The 20,928-nt window shown below is 40.4% G+C and overlaps 1 protein-coding gene and 1 pseudogene across 1 annotated transcript; one reads left to right on the plus strand and one right to left on the minus strand.

Moving 5' to 3' along the window:
* The window catches only part of LOC101998148, a 4,077-nt pseudogene extending 2,873 nt beyond the window's left edge, over positions 1-1,204 (minus strand).
* On the plus strand, positions 1,112-17,062 carry LOC101996233 (zinc finger protein 728). The gene is given in 5 exon segments (XM_026783841.1): positions 1,112-1,238; positions 9,655-9,781; positions 10,400-10,495; positions 11,929-14,332; positions 14,334-17,062. Coding segments are annotated over 5 exon segments (2,925 nt in total). The 5' UTR covers positions 1,112-1,202; the 3' UTR covers positions 14,596-17,062.
* Positions 17,063-20,928: the final 3,866 nt, after the last annotated feature.

Here is a 20,928-nt window from a genome sequence, read left to right on the forward strand (position 1 = left end):
CAGAGATCCGCCTGCCTCTGCCTCCCGAGTGCTGGGATTAAAGGCGTGCGCCACCACCGCCCGGCTGAGTTCATTTTTTAATATTACTATAAACTTATTTCAGATATCTTTGTATTCCAGAATCATCTCTATGTCCCAAGGAACTAATGGAATTTCAAGGCAGCTAGCCTTGACATTTAAGATATTGTCACATAGGAAGAATTTCAGGATGAGAGCAGATGGAAAAAACAGAAGAAACATAAACTCTATTGTAGAGATAAAATTCTACAACAGAAGATGATGGGCCAGGAGTCAGCACACTGGGAGAGGGGGGGGGAGGTGTGGCGGTGGTGATGGTGGTTGTGGACACAAGGAAAGATTCTTCGGTGGAGAATTCTTTTCATGTAAACGCCAGAAAGCGGGACTTTTTAACTTTGTTCTATGATTTTTAAATCATCTTTGTGTCCCCTGACCCATGAACTACACTGTAGGGATTCCAGTGTTTAAGACATCCCACAGCACCCCACCTCCAGCTGAGGCACACAGTTTATTTTACTACAGAGAAACAGGGTTGTTTACCACAGTGTGCTTAAACGCAAGGACTCCTTCATCCCAGGCTCCCTAACTCTTTTTGCACTTGGCCCAGGTTAAGCCATTGATTTGGAGTCCTTTTGGCTCCTGTGAGCCGCGACCACAGGGCTGGTTTCAGAATTCATCTTAAAGAGATGGTGGTCATTTCCATATAGTTTTTTGCTGAGCTATTTTAAAGTAAAATGGAGTCAATGTGAACTTTACACATGGAAGTAAGATTCCATAAGTCGACTTGTAAGTTTTGAATCTCAACATATGACCAGCAGCGAGTTGCAAACCTAATAAGCCTTACTGTCAAAGGCTCGACTCACAAGCAAACATCTCCTGCAGTGAATCCGGGATTTTAAAAACAGCCTGACTCCATGTGGCTGACACATCGCAGGGGCTACTGGCTGCCTTCCCTCCTCACCCGCAGAGGGGAAAGAAAGGAAGGAAACACGCAAACCCGTAGCCCGGGTTCCGGGCGCCAAGGCCGACCCGCGGACTTGTGGGAAATGTAGTTTTCCGCTGTCCCGCTTCGCTGGGAGCCATTGTGGACCGGTCACTTCCGCATTGCGTCTGCAGTAAGCGCGTCTTCTTGCAAAGTTGGGCGATTCTCGGGTCCTGCTCGGCGTTCGGGTTGCGTCTCGGACATGGAGGTTGGTCCAGGGTGCCGCGCACCTCTGCAGGTTGGAGCTACGGTGCGGGGTGGGCGGGTCTGGCTCGGAGGGAGCGGGGAGGGAAGGACCGAGGCTGGGCCACTGCGTCCTGGCGCCTGGAGGGGCTGAGGGGGCGGGTGGTGCGGGCCGAGGACGTCGGTGGAGGGGGGCGGCGGCTGCTAGCGTCCACCCTGAACTTCTGTGATGAGGGCCGGCTCGGTGGGGAAGGGATTGGGAAGTGTGGAAAATGCAGGATTGCTCGGGCAGGGTCGGCTGAGAGCCTGCACCTGGAGGTGCTGGTGGGCGCACACATTCCAGATGAGCCACGGTCGCGTCCTGTTACTGACACACGCTTACCCGGCTGTTGTCAGTTTTTTTGGGACGCTGGCAGCAAATGGAGGTCTGGCCCCCTGCAGTATCGGCCTAGTACTTTTTGAGTTGATAGTTTAAAAGTTACTCGTTGCTAAGGAAGGAAAGTTTTGCGAGGGAGATCAGATCGACGTTTAGGATGTTAATCTCGTTATCTTTGGGATATACTGTTAGGAACTGTTGTTTACAATGGAATTCCTTCACGGTCACCACTGTGACCTGACTCCTGAGACTAACACTCCTATGTACAGCCAGAGTAATCCCCTAAAGGGAGAGACTCGAGTTTTGCGAAACAAATTACTGGTCCTACACTGTAGAGTGGAAAATACTAGAGAATAATACCTCATCCAGTCCGCTGGGATTATGATGTCATTGGTTTGGACTCCTTTTCAGAACTGCGAGATGAGCTGAGGTGGGGGTAGGAGTGTATCTACTGATTGCCAGCAAAGGGACGGAGGTGCCCGACTTTCTCTGGGAAGGAGAAACGGCCCTCGTACACAACAGTCTGTGTACTTTGATCTCTAACCACACACGTTTCTTCTGTCCTTGTCTAAACTTTCTGCCACTGACTGTGGTGTCTGTAAACTTCTCCTGGGAGGATTGGCCCAAGTATTTCTACTGTGTTGAAGAATCGTGGTTCGCTCAGGGTCCTATAGACTCCACACCCTATCTTTTGTGCTGCTTCCTATTTTCTCACACTTCAAAATACCAAGTGTTTATATGCTAGAGACTGGCTTATGGCACTAAAATCTACTCAGATGAAGCATTTCTTAGCCAGGCAGTGGTGGCACATGCCTTTAATCCCAGCCAGCTTCTGGGAGGCAGAAGGAGGCGGATCCTTAAGTTTGAGGCGAGCCTGGTCTACAGAACAATTTCCAGGACAGCCAGGACTACACAGAGAAACCCTGCCGCTAAATAAATAAATAAATGAAAAAAGAAACAACAAAAGAACCAAGGTATTTTTAAAACATATTTTATTAAACTTTTCTTCTTTTTATTTTAAGAACGACCATATTTTACCTACCAATTCCTGTTCCCTCTCCTTCCTCTCCTTCTCCTCCCTCTGTTTTCTCCCCACCCCAACTTCCATCCACTCCTCAGGGAGGGAGAGGCCTCCCATGGGGAGTCAACAAAGTCTGTCCTACCACTTGAGGCAGGACTAAGGCCCCCCCCCTGTATCTAGGCTGAGAAGATAGCTCTCCATAGGGAATGGGCTCTAAAAATCCAGCTCATGCTAGGGATAAATACTAAACCAAAATAATAAAATGATAATACTGTTTCCATTGCTAGTGGCTACCCAAACTGCCCAAACCACACAGGTGTCACCCAGATTCAGAGGGCCTAGTTCGGTCTTATGCTGGTTCTCCAGTTGTCAAACCCACTTGGGTCAGCTGTTTCTGTGGGTATCCCCATCATGGTCTTGACCCTGTTGCTCATATTATCACTCCTCCCTCTCTATGACTGGACTCCAGGAGTTCAGTCCAGTGCTTAACTGTAGATCTCTGCATCTGCTTCCATCAGATACTGGATGAATGTTCTATGATGAAAATTAAGGTAGTCATCAATCTGGTTACAGGAGAAGGGCATTTTAGGTCCCTCTCCACTATTGCTTAGATTCTTAGCTGGGGTCATCTTTGTGGATTCCTGGGAATCTCCTTAGTGCCTGGTTTCTTGCTAACCTAATAGTGGCTCCCTCTTTCAAGGTTTCTCTTTCCTTGCTCTCCCTCTCTATTCTCCACCCAACTTGATCTTCCCCATCCCTTATGCTCTCCTTCTCACTCCCCTTCTCCCATCCCCACTTCCCTACACCCTTCCCTGTCCCCACATGCTGATCATTTACTAAGGAGGTCTTGTCTGCTTCCCCTTCTTGGGAATCCATGTCTGTCTGTCTTGATGAGTTCTCCTTGTTTCCTGTCTTCTCTGGGGTTGTTTACTGTAGGTTGGTTATCCTTTGCGTTATGTCTAATATCCACCTATGAGTAAGTACACACTGTGATTGTCTTTCAGTGTCTGGGTTACCTCACTCAGGATGTTTTCTTTTCTTTTCTTTTCTAGTTCCATCCTTTTGCCTACAAATTTTAATATGTCATTGGTTTTTTTTTTTCCACTGAGTAGTGCTCCATTGTGTAAATGTACCACTTTTCTTCATCCATTCTTTGGTTGAGAGGCATCTAGATTGTTTCCATGTTCTGGCTATTAAAATTGATGCTGCTGTGAACATAGCTAAACAAATGTTCTTGTGGTATAGGTCTGCATCCTTTGGGTATATGGCCAAAAGTAGTATTGCTGGGTCTTGAGGTAGATTGATTCCCAACTTTCTGAGAGAATGCTATCTTGATTTCCAAAGTGGCTGTAGAAGTTTGTACTCCCCCCAGCAGTGGAGGAGTGTTCCTATTACTCTACATCCTCTCCAGAATAAGCTGTCATTGGTGTTTTAGATTTTAGCCATTCTGACTGATGTAAGATGAAATCTCAGAGTTGTTTTAATTTGTGTTTCCCTGATGGCTAAGAATGCTGAGCAGTTCCCTAAGTGCCTTTCAGCCATTTGAGAATCCTTTGTTGAGAATTCTGTTTAGATCTATACCTCATTTTTTTTTTTGTTTTGTTTTTCAAGACAGGGTTTCTCTGTGGCTTTGGAGCCTGTCCTGGAACTAGCTCTTGTAGACCAGGCTGGTCTTGAACTCACAGAGATCCGCCTGCCTCTGCCTCCCTAGTGCTGGGATTAAAGGCGTGAGCCACCATCGCCCGGCTATACCTCATTTTTTAATTGGATAATTTGAATTTGATATTTTGACATCTAGTGTCTTGAGTTCGTTGTATATTAGAGATCAGTACTCTGTCAGATGTGGGGTTGTTGAAGATTTTTCCTATTCTGTAGGTTGCCATTTTGTCTTGTTGATCCTGTTGGGATCGTGTCCTTTGCCTTACAGAGCTTCTCAGTTTCAAGAGGTCCCATTTATGAGTTGTTGATCCCATTATCTGTGCTGCTGGGGTTATATTTAGGAAGTGGTCTCCTGTGCCAATGCATTCAAAGCTACTTATCACTTTTTCTTCTATGAGGTTCAGTGTGGCTGGATTTATGTTGAAGTCTTTGATCCATTTGGACTTGAGTTTTTGCATTGGTATGGATATGGATCTATTTGCATTCTTCTACATTTTGACATCTTGTTATGCCAGCACCATTTGTTGATGGTGCTTTCTTTTTTTTCATTGTATAATGTTAGCTTCTTTGTCAAAGATCAGGTGTTCATAGGTCTGTGAATTTATGTCAGCATCCTTTTCCTTACAGGCCCTTCTCTTTGTATTCTAATGTTTGTATAAATGATGGCATGAGGGGAAGAGTTATGAGGAGTTGCTCATTTTGGAAACAGTTGTGTTAGATGTGTCGTGCTTGGAAAACTGAAAAGGGAAAGTTTGCAGGATGATGACATTCATTTCTGGTGTTGTATGTGACATATGTTGGAGACTATGAAGAGAAGGTACAGAAGTTATTTATGTAGATTTGAATAGGAGCCAAATATATGCAAGGAATGAAAATGAGAAGCACAGATTTTCAACATTTTCTCTTTTGAGTTTATAAATATTTCTGTCCTTGAGTCCATCTATGGTTGTTTTCAAATGCAGTGACATTTTGAGTTGAAAAGTAAAAGTACATGTCACATGTCTGGCAAAATACATGCAATTATTATCTTCTTTGAATTAGCTACATAAAATACATCAGATGGAGGAGAGTATGAACCCCCAACTGTTTTCAGGATGGATTGCACTTAGTATTTCATTAGAAACAAGGAGTAACAATGTTCTGAATATTTAAAGTTATTCTTAGATTTGCACATTGAACATACATAATAAAGCATGTGGTACTTCTTTAGAAACTTGCATGTTGTCTAAATATGCATTCCATGTTCCAAATAAAGGCATTAGCTATGGTCTTCCATACTATTTTCAGTGTTCCAAATATACACTGAGTCATAGGGTTGCAAAATGTGTTAAGTGAAAACAAGAATTAATGATAGCTGCATGTCAGATGTGTGGGAGTCACGAGCTGCCCGGAGACCTGTGGGTTGGCTCCTTTATCGTACTCCTGGTGTGTTCTCTATAATCCATAAACATTCTGTGTCCAAAAATGAAATCACTAGTAGCTAAAAGTTAATTGGGAGTCCAGCCCTTGCTTTACATATGGCTTTGACTTCCCCATGCTCTTGGTACTGAAGATTGTTAGGTTTCTATGTCTGAATATATCTGAGGGACACACATGATATGCAAGAGTTCTTACCACTTCTGCCTGCTCATTCTGCTGATCTAGACTTGTGTCTAGGACCAGCCTCCATTCAAAAGAAGGAAAACAACTTCACCTCTGGCTGGTGGCCATCTCATAGGTAAAGAATAGTGGAGGATGAGCCTATTACCTCTTATAGAGATGCTTTCAACAGTCTCATTTTCTTTTCTTAAGAAATGACTGGGTCAGGTGGCACACACTGTAGTGATATTTTGTTTGTAATCTTAACAAATGAAACTTGCCTGAAGATCAGAGTACAGAGCTAAGCCACTAGTTAGCCATAGAGGTCAGGCAGTGGTGGCACACACCTTTAATCCCAGCACACGGGAGACAGAGGCAGAGACAGACAGATCTCTATGAGTCATGGTCACACTTGGCTACATGAGATTGAATTTGTCTAAAAGAGAAACACACACAGGTGATCCCAGCACTTGGGATCCTACCCCTTTAATCTCAGCACTAGGGAGGTGGAGACAGGAGTGATATGGCTGTGCAGAGAGAGGAATAATATGCGGCAGGAGAAGGCAGGAGCTAAGATGCAGTCTGAGGATTCATAGGGACAGAATCACCCCTTTGGTCTGAGGACTCAGTGGTGCTTAAGAGCTAGTGGCTGGATGCTCCACTTCTCTGATCTTTCAGCATTAACTCATATCTGACTCTGGGTTTTTATTACTGAAACCAAAATAGAATTCATGTTTCAATACACCTTTAATCCCAGTGCTTGGGAGGCAGAAGCAGGCAGATCTCTGAGTTTAAAGCCAGACTCATCTACAGAACAAGTTCCAAAACACCCATCCAGAACTACATAGTGAGATCTTGTCTCAAATAAATAATGAAGATTAAAAAAATGAAGACGCAGAAAAAAGATAAACAAAAGGACTGTTTTTTCAATTAGCCATCTGCCATCATTCTGCTGTGATTTAGGGATCTGTTGTCCTTCTCCTCTTTGCTGTTTCCCTCTGCTGTTTGGGTAGAAAACCTTTTCCCATTTATAGATATCTCTTCACTGACTCTGGGACAGTCCTGTTGCTCTGTGGCCTTCTCCACTATGCAGCTGGTGAGGGAGCAGCTCGGAAGCTTTGTTTATAAATTCATGCCTGTTCTTTCCCACCCACCATGTGTGAAATATCATCCCTCAGCTTCCCCGGCTACGATCTACTAAGTTATTAGTGAGGACTTTAAGAAATGCCTTCTGGGTGAGGAGCCACTGTCCTGTTCCTTTCAGAATTCTTGTTTCCACCACTTGCTTAGCCTTCTGTGGCTCTCTTTAGTGTTATCTAGACTGGAGATTGGGGAAAGTCTTAGTTGGTGTCCATCACTTATCTCAAATAATGTAAGACTTCATTTCTTAAAATTATTTTTCTCTTAATTTTTGGTTTTTTGGTTTTTTTTTTTATGAGGAACATTATCATATATCACAGGCTAGCCATGAGCTCTCTATGCAGATAAGGCTGGTCTTGAACACATAGACCATTCAAGAACTGAGATTACACACATGTGACATCATTCTGGTTTCCTTGTTTTTCTTTATTCTGTGTGTAGTGTTCCATAATCCTTGACACTCTCTTCAGGTTGGTTTTTGGTTTTTTCTGTCTGTCTTTTCTTTTAATTTTCTCCTTGAGTCAGTATTGTATGTTTGGGACCAAATGCAGTCCTGTGCCTAAGCAAGAGGGGAATTCAAGAACAGTTGTTCCATGGTATCATGGAACATTAGATTGTCATTAGACTGGGTTCCAGGTGCTTTCACCTGGTGAGTCACCCCACAGGCCTTCAGTGTTTTGATGTCTTTCTTCATGCTCAAGCTTCTGGCAGCCTCCTGTTTGCTGAGGCTTCCGTCTTCCAGACCCTCCCTAGTGTTCTCTCCTTTACTGTTTGCCACTCACTATGGCACTTTCAGCTCTATCCTTGTGCTTTTCATATTTTATTGCATGTCTGAGTACCGATTTTTTATATATGCTGATTTTATCTACCTGTTTAATTGTCTGAGTTGGTTAGATCATTAACACAGGTAGGGCATTAACAGCAACTTTGGATTGTTTTGTTTTTCTTTTATCTGGTTTGTGTTTCTAATTTGAATACTTTATAACACTTATTAAGATTTGGTTTTTGGGAATACCAGTGACTACTCATTTTGAGCTTGAATTTATAGTACCTTCAAATGTGTTATAAGAAATTGAATGCCTTTCTACTCTTAATAACTTGAGAAAGGAAGCAGGAAATTGGAGGCTGATCTCCAAACCATGCCTTGCTGGTCCACATGAGCAGTGTGTGGCAAGGCGAACAAGATGGCTTCCCCTAGACAACAACAAAGTTGGCTTCATACATGGAATCCATACAGTAAAGGGAAATGATTGACAGAGTTGTCAAATTAATAAAATAGAAATCACAAGTGGAAATAACCCAGGAACCAATAACTATCTCATTCTTGTCCTTAAATGGTGGTGTCATCAAAATGAGCATAAGTCCCACCCTCATATGATGCATGCTGTCCACAGTTGCCAGAGCTGCACATACTTCTGCATGCTTTTCTGAGCTTACTTCTTGCTTTTACCAATGCTGCAGCAAGTGCAAATATTATTTTACTGCGTTTGTTTTCCCAACTCTTTAATAGTTTCCTTTGCTCATTTCAGTAACAAAGCTGATTTTAATATTGTTTCAGCATGACTATTTGAATTTTACTTTATGTTCCCTTTCCTATGGTTTTGTGCTCACCCAATCATGACTGAAAGCTAACTTCTACAATTTACTTGATTTTTGACAGTGAAATTGTGATTCACGTGTTTACAATATGAAACTGTTCAGTCACACAAAACAATGAAATCCTGTAATTTGGGTCAATATGGAAGAGCCTGAAAATTATTATTTCATATACAGAAAGACAAGTACCACATGGTCTCAGACATAGGTTGAGTTTCCAGGATTTTAACTTACAGACGTTGGAGAAATAAGTTTGAAAAACATTACTCATCAGTTGGTGACATCGGGAAAGGTAGGCATTGGGAAACATTATACAGTTGGATAGAAGGAAGAAGCTTATGGTAAATGTTGCCCCTAATGATGACTGTCAGTAATCATTTTGTAATATTTATATTACAGAAGGTTGGAAAACAGAATTTTTTGTTTTGTTTTGTTCTGCTTTATGAGTCATGGTCTCTCTAGATAGCCCTGGCATCCCTGGAACTCAGAGATCCACCTGCCTCTGCCTCTTAAGTGCTGGGATTAAAGATGCACACTACCACACCAAGTCTAAGGTCTTTGGACATTTTAAACTTAAAAATTAGGTGTCTGAGGAAATGAGTACTCTAAAACTGATGGAAAGACATTGCAGGGTCTACCTGTAACAGTAGCACAGCACACCCTGGCTAACATGCAAGTCTCTGATTTTCTATTATTTAGCCACAGAAAGAAAAATAATGTACTGCTGTCATTAACCATTTGAGAACTTTATGTAATGAGATAAAAAGCAACACAACACAAAAAAAAATCAAAAATGAGGGAAAATAGTAATTAGAATCACAAGTTACAATTCTTGAACTCAGCAGTCTAAGCTAAAGTTGCCATGAGTTCAAAGGCTTGTATGACTATAGTAAATACATGACTATGTCTAATAAAGATAGACACAGAAAGCAGGCAAAGGAAAAAATGAAAGAATGTAGTGATACCTGATTATTTTAAATATTAAAAAAGTGATGTTGTTGCTATACTTCCTAAGAATGTATTTATAAGCACAGGATGCCTGTTGGTATCTGTTATTGATTTTAATTAATATAATCTATTATTCGTTTATCTTTATTTCAGAAAATGGTGTCATTCAGTGATGTGGCCATTGATTTCTCTGCAGAGGAGTGGGAATGCCTGGGCCCTGCTCAGTGGGATCTGTACAGGGATGTGATGTTGGAGAATTACAGCAACCTGGTGTTTTTGGGTGAGAAGTGCATCTATAGTGAATTCTTCTTGTGTATATGTGTGGGGTTTTTGTTCTTGTTGGTTATTTTTGTTTGTTTGTTTTTTGAGCCAGGGTCTCACTATGTAGTCCTTGCTTCCTGGAACTCTTGTATAGACCAGACTGGCCTCAAACTCAGAGATCCTCCTGCCTCTGCCTCCCAAATGTTGGTATTCATTGCCACCATGCCTGGCTCATAGTGAGTTCTTAATTCAAGGTCAACATTAAATTCCTTTTATAAAAGCATCTCATGGGAGCTTGTAGTTTCCGACAATGATAGTCATGGACCTGCATGTATTGAAGGATTGAGGAGATTGTTAATGTAACTAAGACAATTTCTTTTTTAATTCTTTTTGTTTTTTTAACGTGGCTGTTTCTTAGAAGTATTCTTTACTCTAGTGGTAATGCTAGAAAGTCACAGACATGAGGCATACCTTTAAGTTTTAGGTTTTTTTATTTTTATTGATTTTTGGGGGTGGGGGACAGTGAAGTTAAGCTGGGTATATTCTTTTTCCCCCTAAGGACACAATCCTGAAATAGACATGTTATTTCCCAGGTGAATAACACACCAACCGTCTTGATCCCTTTTCCCACAAACAGGTCTTGCCTTCTCTAAGCCATACCTGGTCACGTTTCTAGAGCAAAGTCAAGAGCCTTCAGATGTGAAGACACAAGAAGCTGCCACCATGCACCCAGGTTTGTAGAATGAGGGGACAGAGGACAGAGTGAATTTTCTAGCATAAATCCAGACTTTACCATATGCGCTGAGATGTTATATTGTGATGGAAATCAATTTCTAGATACCCCGTTCATCCATTCACATGATTTAATTGTCTGAGCTTTGTCCTCTGCCTCCCAAGAGCTCTGCTTATGTTTACAGTGACGAAGTTTGTCATTTTGCTGAGAGTCTGCATTGCAGCAGACTTTTAACTGTGCCCTATACCTACGAAGATTTGCACGTTTAAAAACAAGTGAAGCCATTATAATACAATATAATAACAAATTTCTTTTACATCCCATACATGTTTGCTAATTTAAATCTTTTCATAATTGCTGTGAATAAGTATAATGTATCCTCATAAAGTTTTTTTTTTCTCATGCACTCAAGTGTTACTGATCTAAAATGTATGCCCTTTCTGGGTATGTTTTCATAGATTAAAACCTTACAAGTCTAGAAGAGTTCAGTGGGCTCAGGGTTCTCTTTTTGTTATTTTACAACTTTGTTTTCTATATTATTGGAGTCTAGGTTATCTAAAATCACTTGTTTACATGTAAGCTTATGTTTTTGTGAATGAAGTCCACAATGCAAAACACTTGGGACAGTGTACGATTAAAAATAATCAATGAGCACTGGTTCTGAGAATATCAGAATTGTGTGTTTCCACTTTATGTGTACACATGAGTCTCATGTTTTTATGCCTTGTACATCATCTCCTCACTGATTAGTAAAAGACTCTGTTATCTTGTAAATGAATATTCTTTGAAATTGAGGTAATTTTATCATTTAATCTTTGACTCATATGAGCCTCTAGCAGGTTCTATCATTACAGGTGAACTTGAGGGGTTTTTTCTTTTCATAATTTGATTCTTTCAGATATTTATTAACTCCCTGAAATATCATACTTAGTATTATAGAGAATCTAATTGTTACACAATATATATTGTGTGCCTTCTAAATTACACCTGTAATTAGGATATAAATTGTGTATTTCTACATTCTTCAAACCTCATACAATCACCATTGTTCTAATGTTTTCCACATTTACCTATTTCTGGTTTTCATCTATGTCTGGTCATATAATTTATATATTTTTAATGGGCTCATTTCTGTTAACACAGTGCACTTAAGAGTTCACATTATTGATAGTACATCTTCCTTTGTTCTTTAACTGTTAATAATATTCAATTATTTCTGTATTCTATTTGGTCTTCCTCTTATTTTAGTGGAAGTTTATATTGATTCCACTCATTGCATTTTCTAAATTACACTGCAGTGAATATAGGTGTGGAAATTTGTAATTTCTCATTTACCAATAAAAAATAAGTAAAGGTTTCCATATTAAAGGTAAGCATTGTAAATATAAGAATGTTACTATGTTTTTATTCATATCTCAACTTTTACTTAACAGATATAAAACCATATAAATGTAAAGAATGTGGCAAAGCTTGTGATTGGAACTCACTTCTTCTTGAATACACGTGTGAAGAATGTGGAAAGGCTTCTGGTTCTTCTCCACTGCTTTCTGAACACCACATAATTGATCCAGAAGAGAAAGCCTGCAAGTGTGAAGAGTGTGGCAACATCGTTTGTACTTGCTCAGCACATTCTAGCTACCAGAGAATTTGCATTGGGGAGAACCCTTACAAGTGTGAAGAGTGTGGGAAAGCCTTTTCTACTCATTCATGTCTTACTCAACATGAGTTACAACACACTGGACAGAAATCCTGTAACTATGAAGAATGTGAGAAGCTGTTTTATTGTCCATCTTACCTCACAGAACATCAAAGAATTCATTCTCAAGAGAATCCCTTGAAGATTGAAGTATGTAGCAAGGTCTTTTGTTCACCCATAGAACTTTCTAAAGACCAGACATTTTGTACTGAAGAGAAACCCTACAGGTATGAAGACTGTATTAAGACCTTTAGTGCTTGTACAGCGCTTTCTGAACATCCAGGAATTCATCCAGGAGAGAAAGCCTACAAGGGTGAAGAGTGTGGCAATGCCTTCTGTGAACTCCATTCAGTATCTAAACACCTGAAAATTCATTGTGCAGTGAAATCCTACAAGTGTGACGAATGTGGGAAAGCCTTCCCTAGTCATCTTTCTCTGATTCAGCATAAGGTAGGGCATACTAGAGAGAAGCCTTATCAATGTGAAGAATGTGGCAAAATGTTTTACTGTTCTTCAAACCTTAAACAGCATCAAATAACTCATTCTCAAGAGAAACCCTACAAGTGTGAAATATGTGGCAAGGTCTTTAGAACTTGCTGGCAACTTTCTAAACACCTGAGAATCCATTCTGGAGAGAAACCTTACAAGTGTGAAGAGTGTGGCAAAGCCTTTTACACTCTCTCATACCTTACTCAGCACAAATTAGGTCATACCGGGGAGAAACCTTACAAGTGTGAGGAGTGTGGCAAAACCTTTTACTATCCTTCAGTCCTTAGGGAACACCAAGCCATTCATTCTGGAGAGAAACCATACAGGTGTGAAGAATGTGGCAAGGATTTCTGTACTCGTTCAGGACGTTCTAGACACCAGCGAATTCATACTGGAGAGAAACCCTACAAGTGTGAGCAATGTGGAAAGGCCTTTTCTACTCATTCATACCTTTCTCATCACAAGATAGTTCACACTGGCCATAAACCCTACAAGTGTGAAGAATGTGGCAAAAAGTTTTACTACCCTTCTCGCCTTAAGGAACATCAAAGAATTCATTCTCAAGAGAATCCTTACAAGTGTGAAATATGTGGCAAAGCCTTTTATACTCACTCATACTTCACTCAGCACAAATTGGGTCATACCGGGGAGAAACCTTACAAGTGTGAGCAATGTGGGAAAACCTTTTACTATCCTTCAATCCTTAGGGAACACCAAGCCATTCATTCTGGAAAGAAACCATACAGGTGTGAAGAATGTGGCAAGGACTTCTGTACTCGTTCAGGACGTTCTAGACACCAAAGAATTCATACTGGAGAGAAACCCCACAAGTGTGAAGAGTGTGGGAAAGTCTTTTCTACTCATTCATACCTTACTCAGCACAAGGTAGTTCACTCTGGAGAGAAACCCTACAAGTGTGAAGAATGTGGCAAAAAGTTCTACTACCCTTCTCGCCTTAAGGAACATCAAAGAATTCATTCCCAAGAAAACCCTTACAAGTGTGAAATATGTGGCAATGTCTTTTGTACCCCCAAAGGACTTTCTAAACACCAGAGATTTCATACTGGAGAGAAACCCTACAAGTGTGAAGAGTGTGGGAAAATGTTTTACTACCCTTCTCGCCTTAAGGAACATCAAAGAATTCATTCTCAAGAGAATCCTTACAAGTGTGAAATATGTAGCAAAGCCTTTTATACTCTCTCATACCTTACTCAGCACAAATTAGGTCATACCGGGGAGAAACCTTACAAGTGTGAGCAATGTGGGAAAACCTTTTACTATCCTTCAATCCTTAGGGAACACCAAGCCATTCATTCTGGAAAGAAACCATACAGGTGTGAAGAATGTGGCAAGGACTTCTGTACTCGTTCAGGACGTTCTAGACACCAGCGAATTCATACTGGAGAGAAACCCTACAAGTGTGAGCAATGTGGAAAGGCCTTTTCTACTCATTCATACCTTTCTCAACACAAGGTAGTTCACTCTGGAGAAAAACCCTACAAGTGTGAAGAATGTGGCAAAACATTTTACTACCCTTCTCGCCTTAAGGAACATCAAAGAATTCATTCTCAAGAGAATGCCTACAAGTGTGAAGTATGTGGCAAAGCCTTTAGTGCTCACTTAGAACTTGCTACACACCTGAGTATTCATTCTGGATAAACCCTGCAGGTGTGAAGGATGTGGCAAAGCTTTTAACTTATCCATCCTCATCTCAGGTCATATTCCTGGAGAGAAATCTTACCAATGTCAGAAATGTGGTAAAATATTTTCTATCCTTAACCTTAAGCAACACCAACTAACTCATCCTGGATGGAAATCACACAAGTGTGAGGACTGTAGGAAGGCCTTTTGTACTCAGTTGGAACTTCTAAGTGTCAAAAGAGTCATACTGGTGAAAAAGACCACAAATGTGTAAAACTTTCCACTAAACTGTGTAACCTTGCCCAGCACAAGGTAGTCCATTCTATTCAGAAACACTATTCATGGGAAAATGCTGGATTTTTTTACTCTTTAATCCTTAAAAAAAAAATCACAGTTTATTCTCAAGGGATACCCTACAAGTATAAGGGATATGTCAAAGCCTTTGCTTATCATTCAGACCATAAGAAACCCAAATGAATCCATAATAGAAAGAAGCCAAACCCTAGTGAAGAAAGTGGCAAGTACTTTACTAATAATTCAACACTTTCTAACCTCCATAAAATTTATAATGGGGAGAAACACTACAAATGTGAACGAATTGACACAGCTTTTAAAGGCACTTCATTAGTTAACAAAAGTGTTGGAACTGAAGAGCAGCCTCACAACAGCAAAGCATATGATGGTTTCATTTGTCATTCAGCCCTTACTGAACATGAGAGAATTCACACTTGGGAGAATCTCTACAAATGTGCAGATTATACCTAGGTGTCTAGCTGTAATTTGTCATTGCATAAGCATGAAAGAATTAGTCCTCCAGAAATGTAAAGAATGTGACAAGGCCATTAGGTGGTTTTCATACTTTAATTATCCTCAGAGACTTCATACTGGAGAGAAGCTACACATAAAAATAATGTCAAACTCTTTAATCATATTTCAAATCTCAGTCAACACCAAAGAATTCAGTAAGCTTCACTGTTAAACTTCACACCTCTGCATTTTCTAAGGGAGTCTCAGCTATGTGGTTGCCTCGATCTGACTGGCTTACAATGTGTCTGTGGAACCTTGGATGCTGATTAATGCCCAGTCCCACCCTGGGCAGGTGGTCCTGTGAAAATGAAAATTCTGGCCACACAGAAATCTGGGGGAACAACAAGTCAGTAAGCAGAATTCCTTAATGGTTTCTACTTTAGTTCCGGCGTGAAGGTTTCTCCCTTGACCTCTTGCCCTGGCTGAACTGGCTGGCCAATCCCTAAAATGGAGTAATCCATTTCCTCTCCTAAGTTGTGTTTTAGTCATGGCATTTATCACAGCAACAGACATCAGACAGCAATGGACATGAAAATGCTTTTCAGTTTCTTTATACCTTAGTTATCATCAGTCTTCATACTGGAGAGAATGTCACAATATCTTTGAGTGGAGAATCAAACCCCTAACCTCAGCTAAGAACATCTGAATCCTATAGCAGAGACTTCCCTTTACTGTAATCTACAAACCTATTCTTTTAGACAATGTGTTTTCAAGGTGCATCAATTGATTATTCTGTTAACTATAAATGGTTCCAGAAATTGCTGCCATGTTGTCGAACTGTACTTGGGTAACCTGAATCTGGATTCCTGAGCCATGATCTATATGGCAGATTCCCCTGGAGTTCCCCAATTGTATGTAACCCTTCCCCTTTGGTCTGTAAGAAAACCCAATAAATTCATTTTTCTCATCAATTTGGGCTGTGGTAAAATCCTAGGATGGTTTGTTGTTGGGTCCTTTTGTGGTGACTAGGCATTTGTTTTTGTCTAGAGATAGCTAACATAACACATGTCATTCATATATGGCTACAAAATAAACAATGTCTCATTCCGTTTCATGTGATAACTGGTTTTTGTACAACAACACAGTCTCCGTCTTCATGGAAATAGAACCATATTGAAACAGGGTCATAAGCCACATACACTAATTTAGCAGATGGGATGAATTTGGTTACTGGCTACATCTTCAAGTATTAATCATGGTAATTTCAGTTCTTAATTGATTTTATATCTATCTAAAAAAGCATATAAAAATTTCATTTACTTAAAAGAAGCAAGACTGAATTCATAGCAACATGATTTACATTTGTTCCTTTAATCTTACTATCCTTTTTTTTATTTAAGCTATTATTAGTCTTTATGGGAAAAATAGATAAGCACAATCTTTGCCATCTCATTCTGATCACAGGTGCCATTTTCTATCTTGGATCATTTTAAAAGCTGTTTTCTCATGTTATAATTGTCAGAGGAAGCAGTTGTATTCAGTTTCACAGGAGAATCTTGACAGACTGACTCCCTAAGTTACAACAGGACTAGAAAAAACTGCACTGAAGACACACCAGGACTCTTTGAAAAGAGGAAATACTGAGACACATCTTAGCCACAGAACAAGAACTAGTAGGGGATATAGGAGAGTTAATTTGTTCTTACCCACCAATTACAAAGTTTTTTATTGAGGTCTGGAGAAATGGCTTGCTGGTTAAAATTAACTTGTCTCCAATACCGGGAGCTGTGAATGGAAGTTCCTGTTGTACCTGGTCCTGCAACCACATTTACTCCCAAAGAAACACAGATGATTATATTCATTATAAGCTATTTGACCTGTTAGCTCAGGGTTATTATTACCTAGTTTTTAGATCTTAATTAACCCATTTCTATTAATCTGTATCTCTCCATGAGGCTATGGCTTACTGATAAGTTTCTGGCATCTTTCTCCTTTAGCAGCTATGTGGCATCTGACTAACTCCGCCTTCTTTCCCCCTGCATTCACTTTAGTTTTCCCACCTCCCTATATTCTGCCCTGCCATAGGCCAGAGTAGCACCTTTATTAATGAATGGTGAGAAAACATATTTACAGTATACAGAAGGGAATCCCATATCTCCCCTATTCTGTCTAAGAAAGATTTTAACTTTTAACATAGTAAAATCAAATATACAAAACAACTGTCAAGGAAGATTTATAGTTACACTATTTAGTCCATTTACATTTGGTAAATTATGGAAAATACTGTCAACTTTGTGAGTCTAAAGTTTTGTATCTAATTTTTTTATCATAACTAAGGAAACTATAATTATCTAGTCTTCAACCCCATCAAAGACCCCAGAATAATAAAATATCTTCAAAGTAAACAAGAAGTGTGTTGTAAGCAACTTCCAAAATTCTATAATTGATAGAGACATCTTGCTGCCAGGACAGTCATCCAAAGTTTTTTTGTAATATGGAGGCATCCATCTTCAACTTATAGTATCTGGCAAACTTTTCAGTGAAGCAAGAAATTTGAAAATCTCCCTTGTACTGGTAAAGATCAACAGTTGCTTTATTCTATGTCCTGCAGGAATGCTGAAGGGACTTCCCATCTTTTGAGTGTTCAGCAGTGACTTTTCTGTGGGTCTTAACTTTCCAGTTCATACAGTATATCATCAAGCAGTTCAGGCAAGAGCAGTTTTTTGCCTAAATGGCTAGCCTTGTCACATTGAAGGCAAATTCCATAAGTTCCTACAATGCCCATCAACCTCTCTAAAGTAACTGGTGCTGCCAGAAGCAGACATGTCTCAGAAAAGTCTTAAAACATTTTAAGTGCCATATTTTGTAGGTCTTTGAAGTGTTGAAGATTATTAATCTGAGATATTTCTGTATATCTAGAAAACCTAACTACCATGACTACAAGTTTGACTATTATAGATGACTATTAATCTTTAATTTTTAATTATATATTACATTTTTTTTTGAGACAGGGTTTCTCTGTGGTTTTGGAGCCTGTCCTGGAACTAGCTCTTGTAGACCATATTACATTTTTAAATGAGCTGTATAAACATAGTACCTTAAGCAAGAATAGAAATATACATATAACAAAATTGATCTTAAATTTATATCAATAAACCAAAGTTCACACCAATGTAAAATATTCGTTTCTATATCTTATCTCCCTACTTTTTTTAGAAAGACTGACTGTGACTGTTAACCACTTTTAATTAACACCCTTTAAATGAAAACAAACATTTATATACAGCCATTTTTGGAATTTGGCCATTGTTCTTTCCAAACATCTTCTTGCTGTTTGTTGGCCAAAGTATTTTTAGGGTTCATGGAGACCTTTTGGGAGGTATTCTTGTTCCATCAAACCATATTAGCCTGGAAGGAATCCACAGGTTCTCATCTGTGGAAACAAGAGCAGAACCTCTTTTCCAAAGTAACATATCCTAAGACTCAAATTTTGAAATGAAGATACCTTTAAAATGTATGTGTTGGTTTAGTTTTACAGTCCCCAAAATCAAATGTTTATCAGCAGAGTCAGTGAATGACTACAATGAATTAACTTGCTGATCCATACTAGTTTGGCTGGATCTATCTTGTTTAGGTGTTGTGGGTGTAGCAACAGCTGTTGTAAGCTAATTCATCCAGTGACCTTGTTATCTTTAGCAGATACTGTTTTGTTGAAGACATCTAATAGCTCTGGCTCTTACAACTCCTCTTCAGTTACCTGTTAACATAACAAGAACTTACAGCTATATAGCTCATAGACCCTAAGAGAGAACCAACTATGTGTTAAGTGCACATAGATGTAAACCAACTCAGTAACTGATAATGATGCCCAAAGAATAAAACATTTCATCCCTCATCAGCAACTTCTCGTTGCAGTACGTCATGATCAGCACAGACTCCCAAGGACTAACATGCAGAGAATAAGTGACTGTATAATTTCCAATACTAAACTGGACTTATATATCCCAACTCTAAAGGCTTAGGTATCATTGTGTAGGAGGGGATGGAAAGAGTGTATAAGCCAGAGTCAGTGAATGACTACAATGAAGCAGTGTCTTCTGGACACAGAATAGCCGTTTGTATAAGCTCACAGGGGTTTCTATGCCATGCCTAAGACTGGAACAGTAAATCAGACTAAATATCAGCATATACAGGGAAGCTGACCACTAGTTAAGGTCCTATGGGAAATTCCTAACTAGTGAGTGGAAAGGATCAATTTTCTCAAAGTGTCGTTATCAATAAGTTGATCACAGTCCACTGGAAGACCACACATACAAGAATATTTAGTGTACAGTTTAGGCATTGTCATGTTACTCTACTGTGGCTTTGCTAATGTTCATATATTAACTATTAGCTGTTGGATAAATAAATTATAAATTCTACTTAAGTTTTTTTCACTTAAAAAATATTGCGATGGTGGCACACGCCTTTAATCCCAGCACTCGGGAGGCAGAGGCAGGAGGATTTCTGTGAGTTCGAGACCAGCCTGGTCTACAGAGCTAGTTCCAGGACAGGCTCCAAAGCCACAGAGAAACCTTGTCTCGAAAAAAAAAATTTTTTTTTAGGAAAGACAAGTTTTCCCGGGGGGGAGGGGATGGAGACAGGATACTGTCATGAATAGGACATGAAGGAGGTTGCACCTGGGAAGAGCCTGGTGAAAGAGGGTAAATAAAGAATGTACAAAATCTTAATTGCAAGGAAGTCAGGACCGCGAGGGGTGCACCCACCCACTGAGATGGTGGGACTGATCTATTGGGAGCTCACCAAGGCCAGCTGGACTGGGACTGAAAAAGCATGGGATAAAACTGAACTCTTTGAACATGGCGGACAATGAGGACTGATGAGAAGCCAAGGACAATGGCACTGGGTTTTCATTCTACTGCATGTACTACTACTACTTTGTGGGAGCCTAGCCTGTTTGGATGCTCACCTTCCTATGCAGGGAGCCGGACAAGATCGCCATTACAAGATGGCGCCTACATCCTGTCTTGTTGGTAATAACTCCATAATTGGCTTATGCCTTTGAGAGCTGCGTGTCCCCTGCTTCCCGCATGCGCAGTGGATAATGGTCCCTAGGCCTATCCCGAAGCAGTCTGGTGTCAGCTGATGGTGGCAGCCAATCACAGGGCAACTCATGTGCCAATTCCCTATATAAGCAGCTGCCTTAGCGCTTTCGGGCCCCTTCGCTTCATGTTATCTCTCAACCAAGTGCACTCCAGTAAAGCGTGATCTGAGAAGAATCCTCGTGTGGTGGTCGTTCTTTCTCGAGGAGTTCGCCGCAGTTGGCGCTGAAACCTGGGATCTTTGGCTGCCAGGCGAAGGGCGAAGAGGATTCAGAACTCAACACGCGGATTGGTGACGTCGGTAAGTTTCTCCCAGTATGTTGATTTCAGTCTCCCCAAGTATGCTGTTTGCAGGAGTTGATCCTTGGGTGTTTGGTACTGTGTTCTTGGCGTTTGTGGTGTTTGTCCTAGCCTGCTGTTTATGGTTGTGCTGTCTGCAGTCTGGCCGCAGCCTCAGGGAGGAAAACAAAGCAGACGTTCTCTATGGAAAGGCCTCGTTAAACACCAGGGCAGTCTTTTAGAATCAGATTCAAAGGGAGAAAACTTGGATAAGCCTAAAAGTAAAAGGGAAAAGGTAAAAACAAAAGGAAAAGGAAAAGGTAAAAGAAAAGGATCCTGATGTAGTCCTCCCTAAAGGGGAGGCAAATGAGAAGAGGGGAGGTCCCCTCTATCCAGTGCTTGAGGAATTTGCGGGCCTGGATCAGTCTGAGGAGGAGTTAGACCCTCAGGAGGAGGAAGAACTGGAGAAAGCCTCCGCT

The sequence above is a fragment of the Microtus ochrogaster genome, chromosome 19, assembly GCF_000317375.1.
Source record: "Microtus ochrogaster isolate Prairie Vole_2 chromosome 19, MicOch1.0, whole genome shotgun sequence".
NCBI classification, from domain to species: domain Eukaryota; kingdom Metazoa; phylum Chordata; class Mammalia; order Rodentia; family Cricetidae; genus Microtus; species Microtus ochrogaster.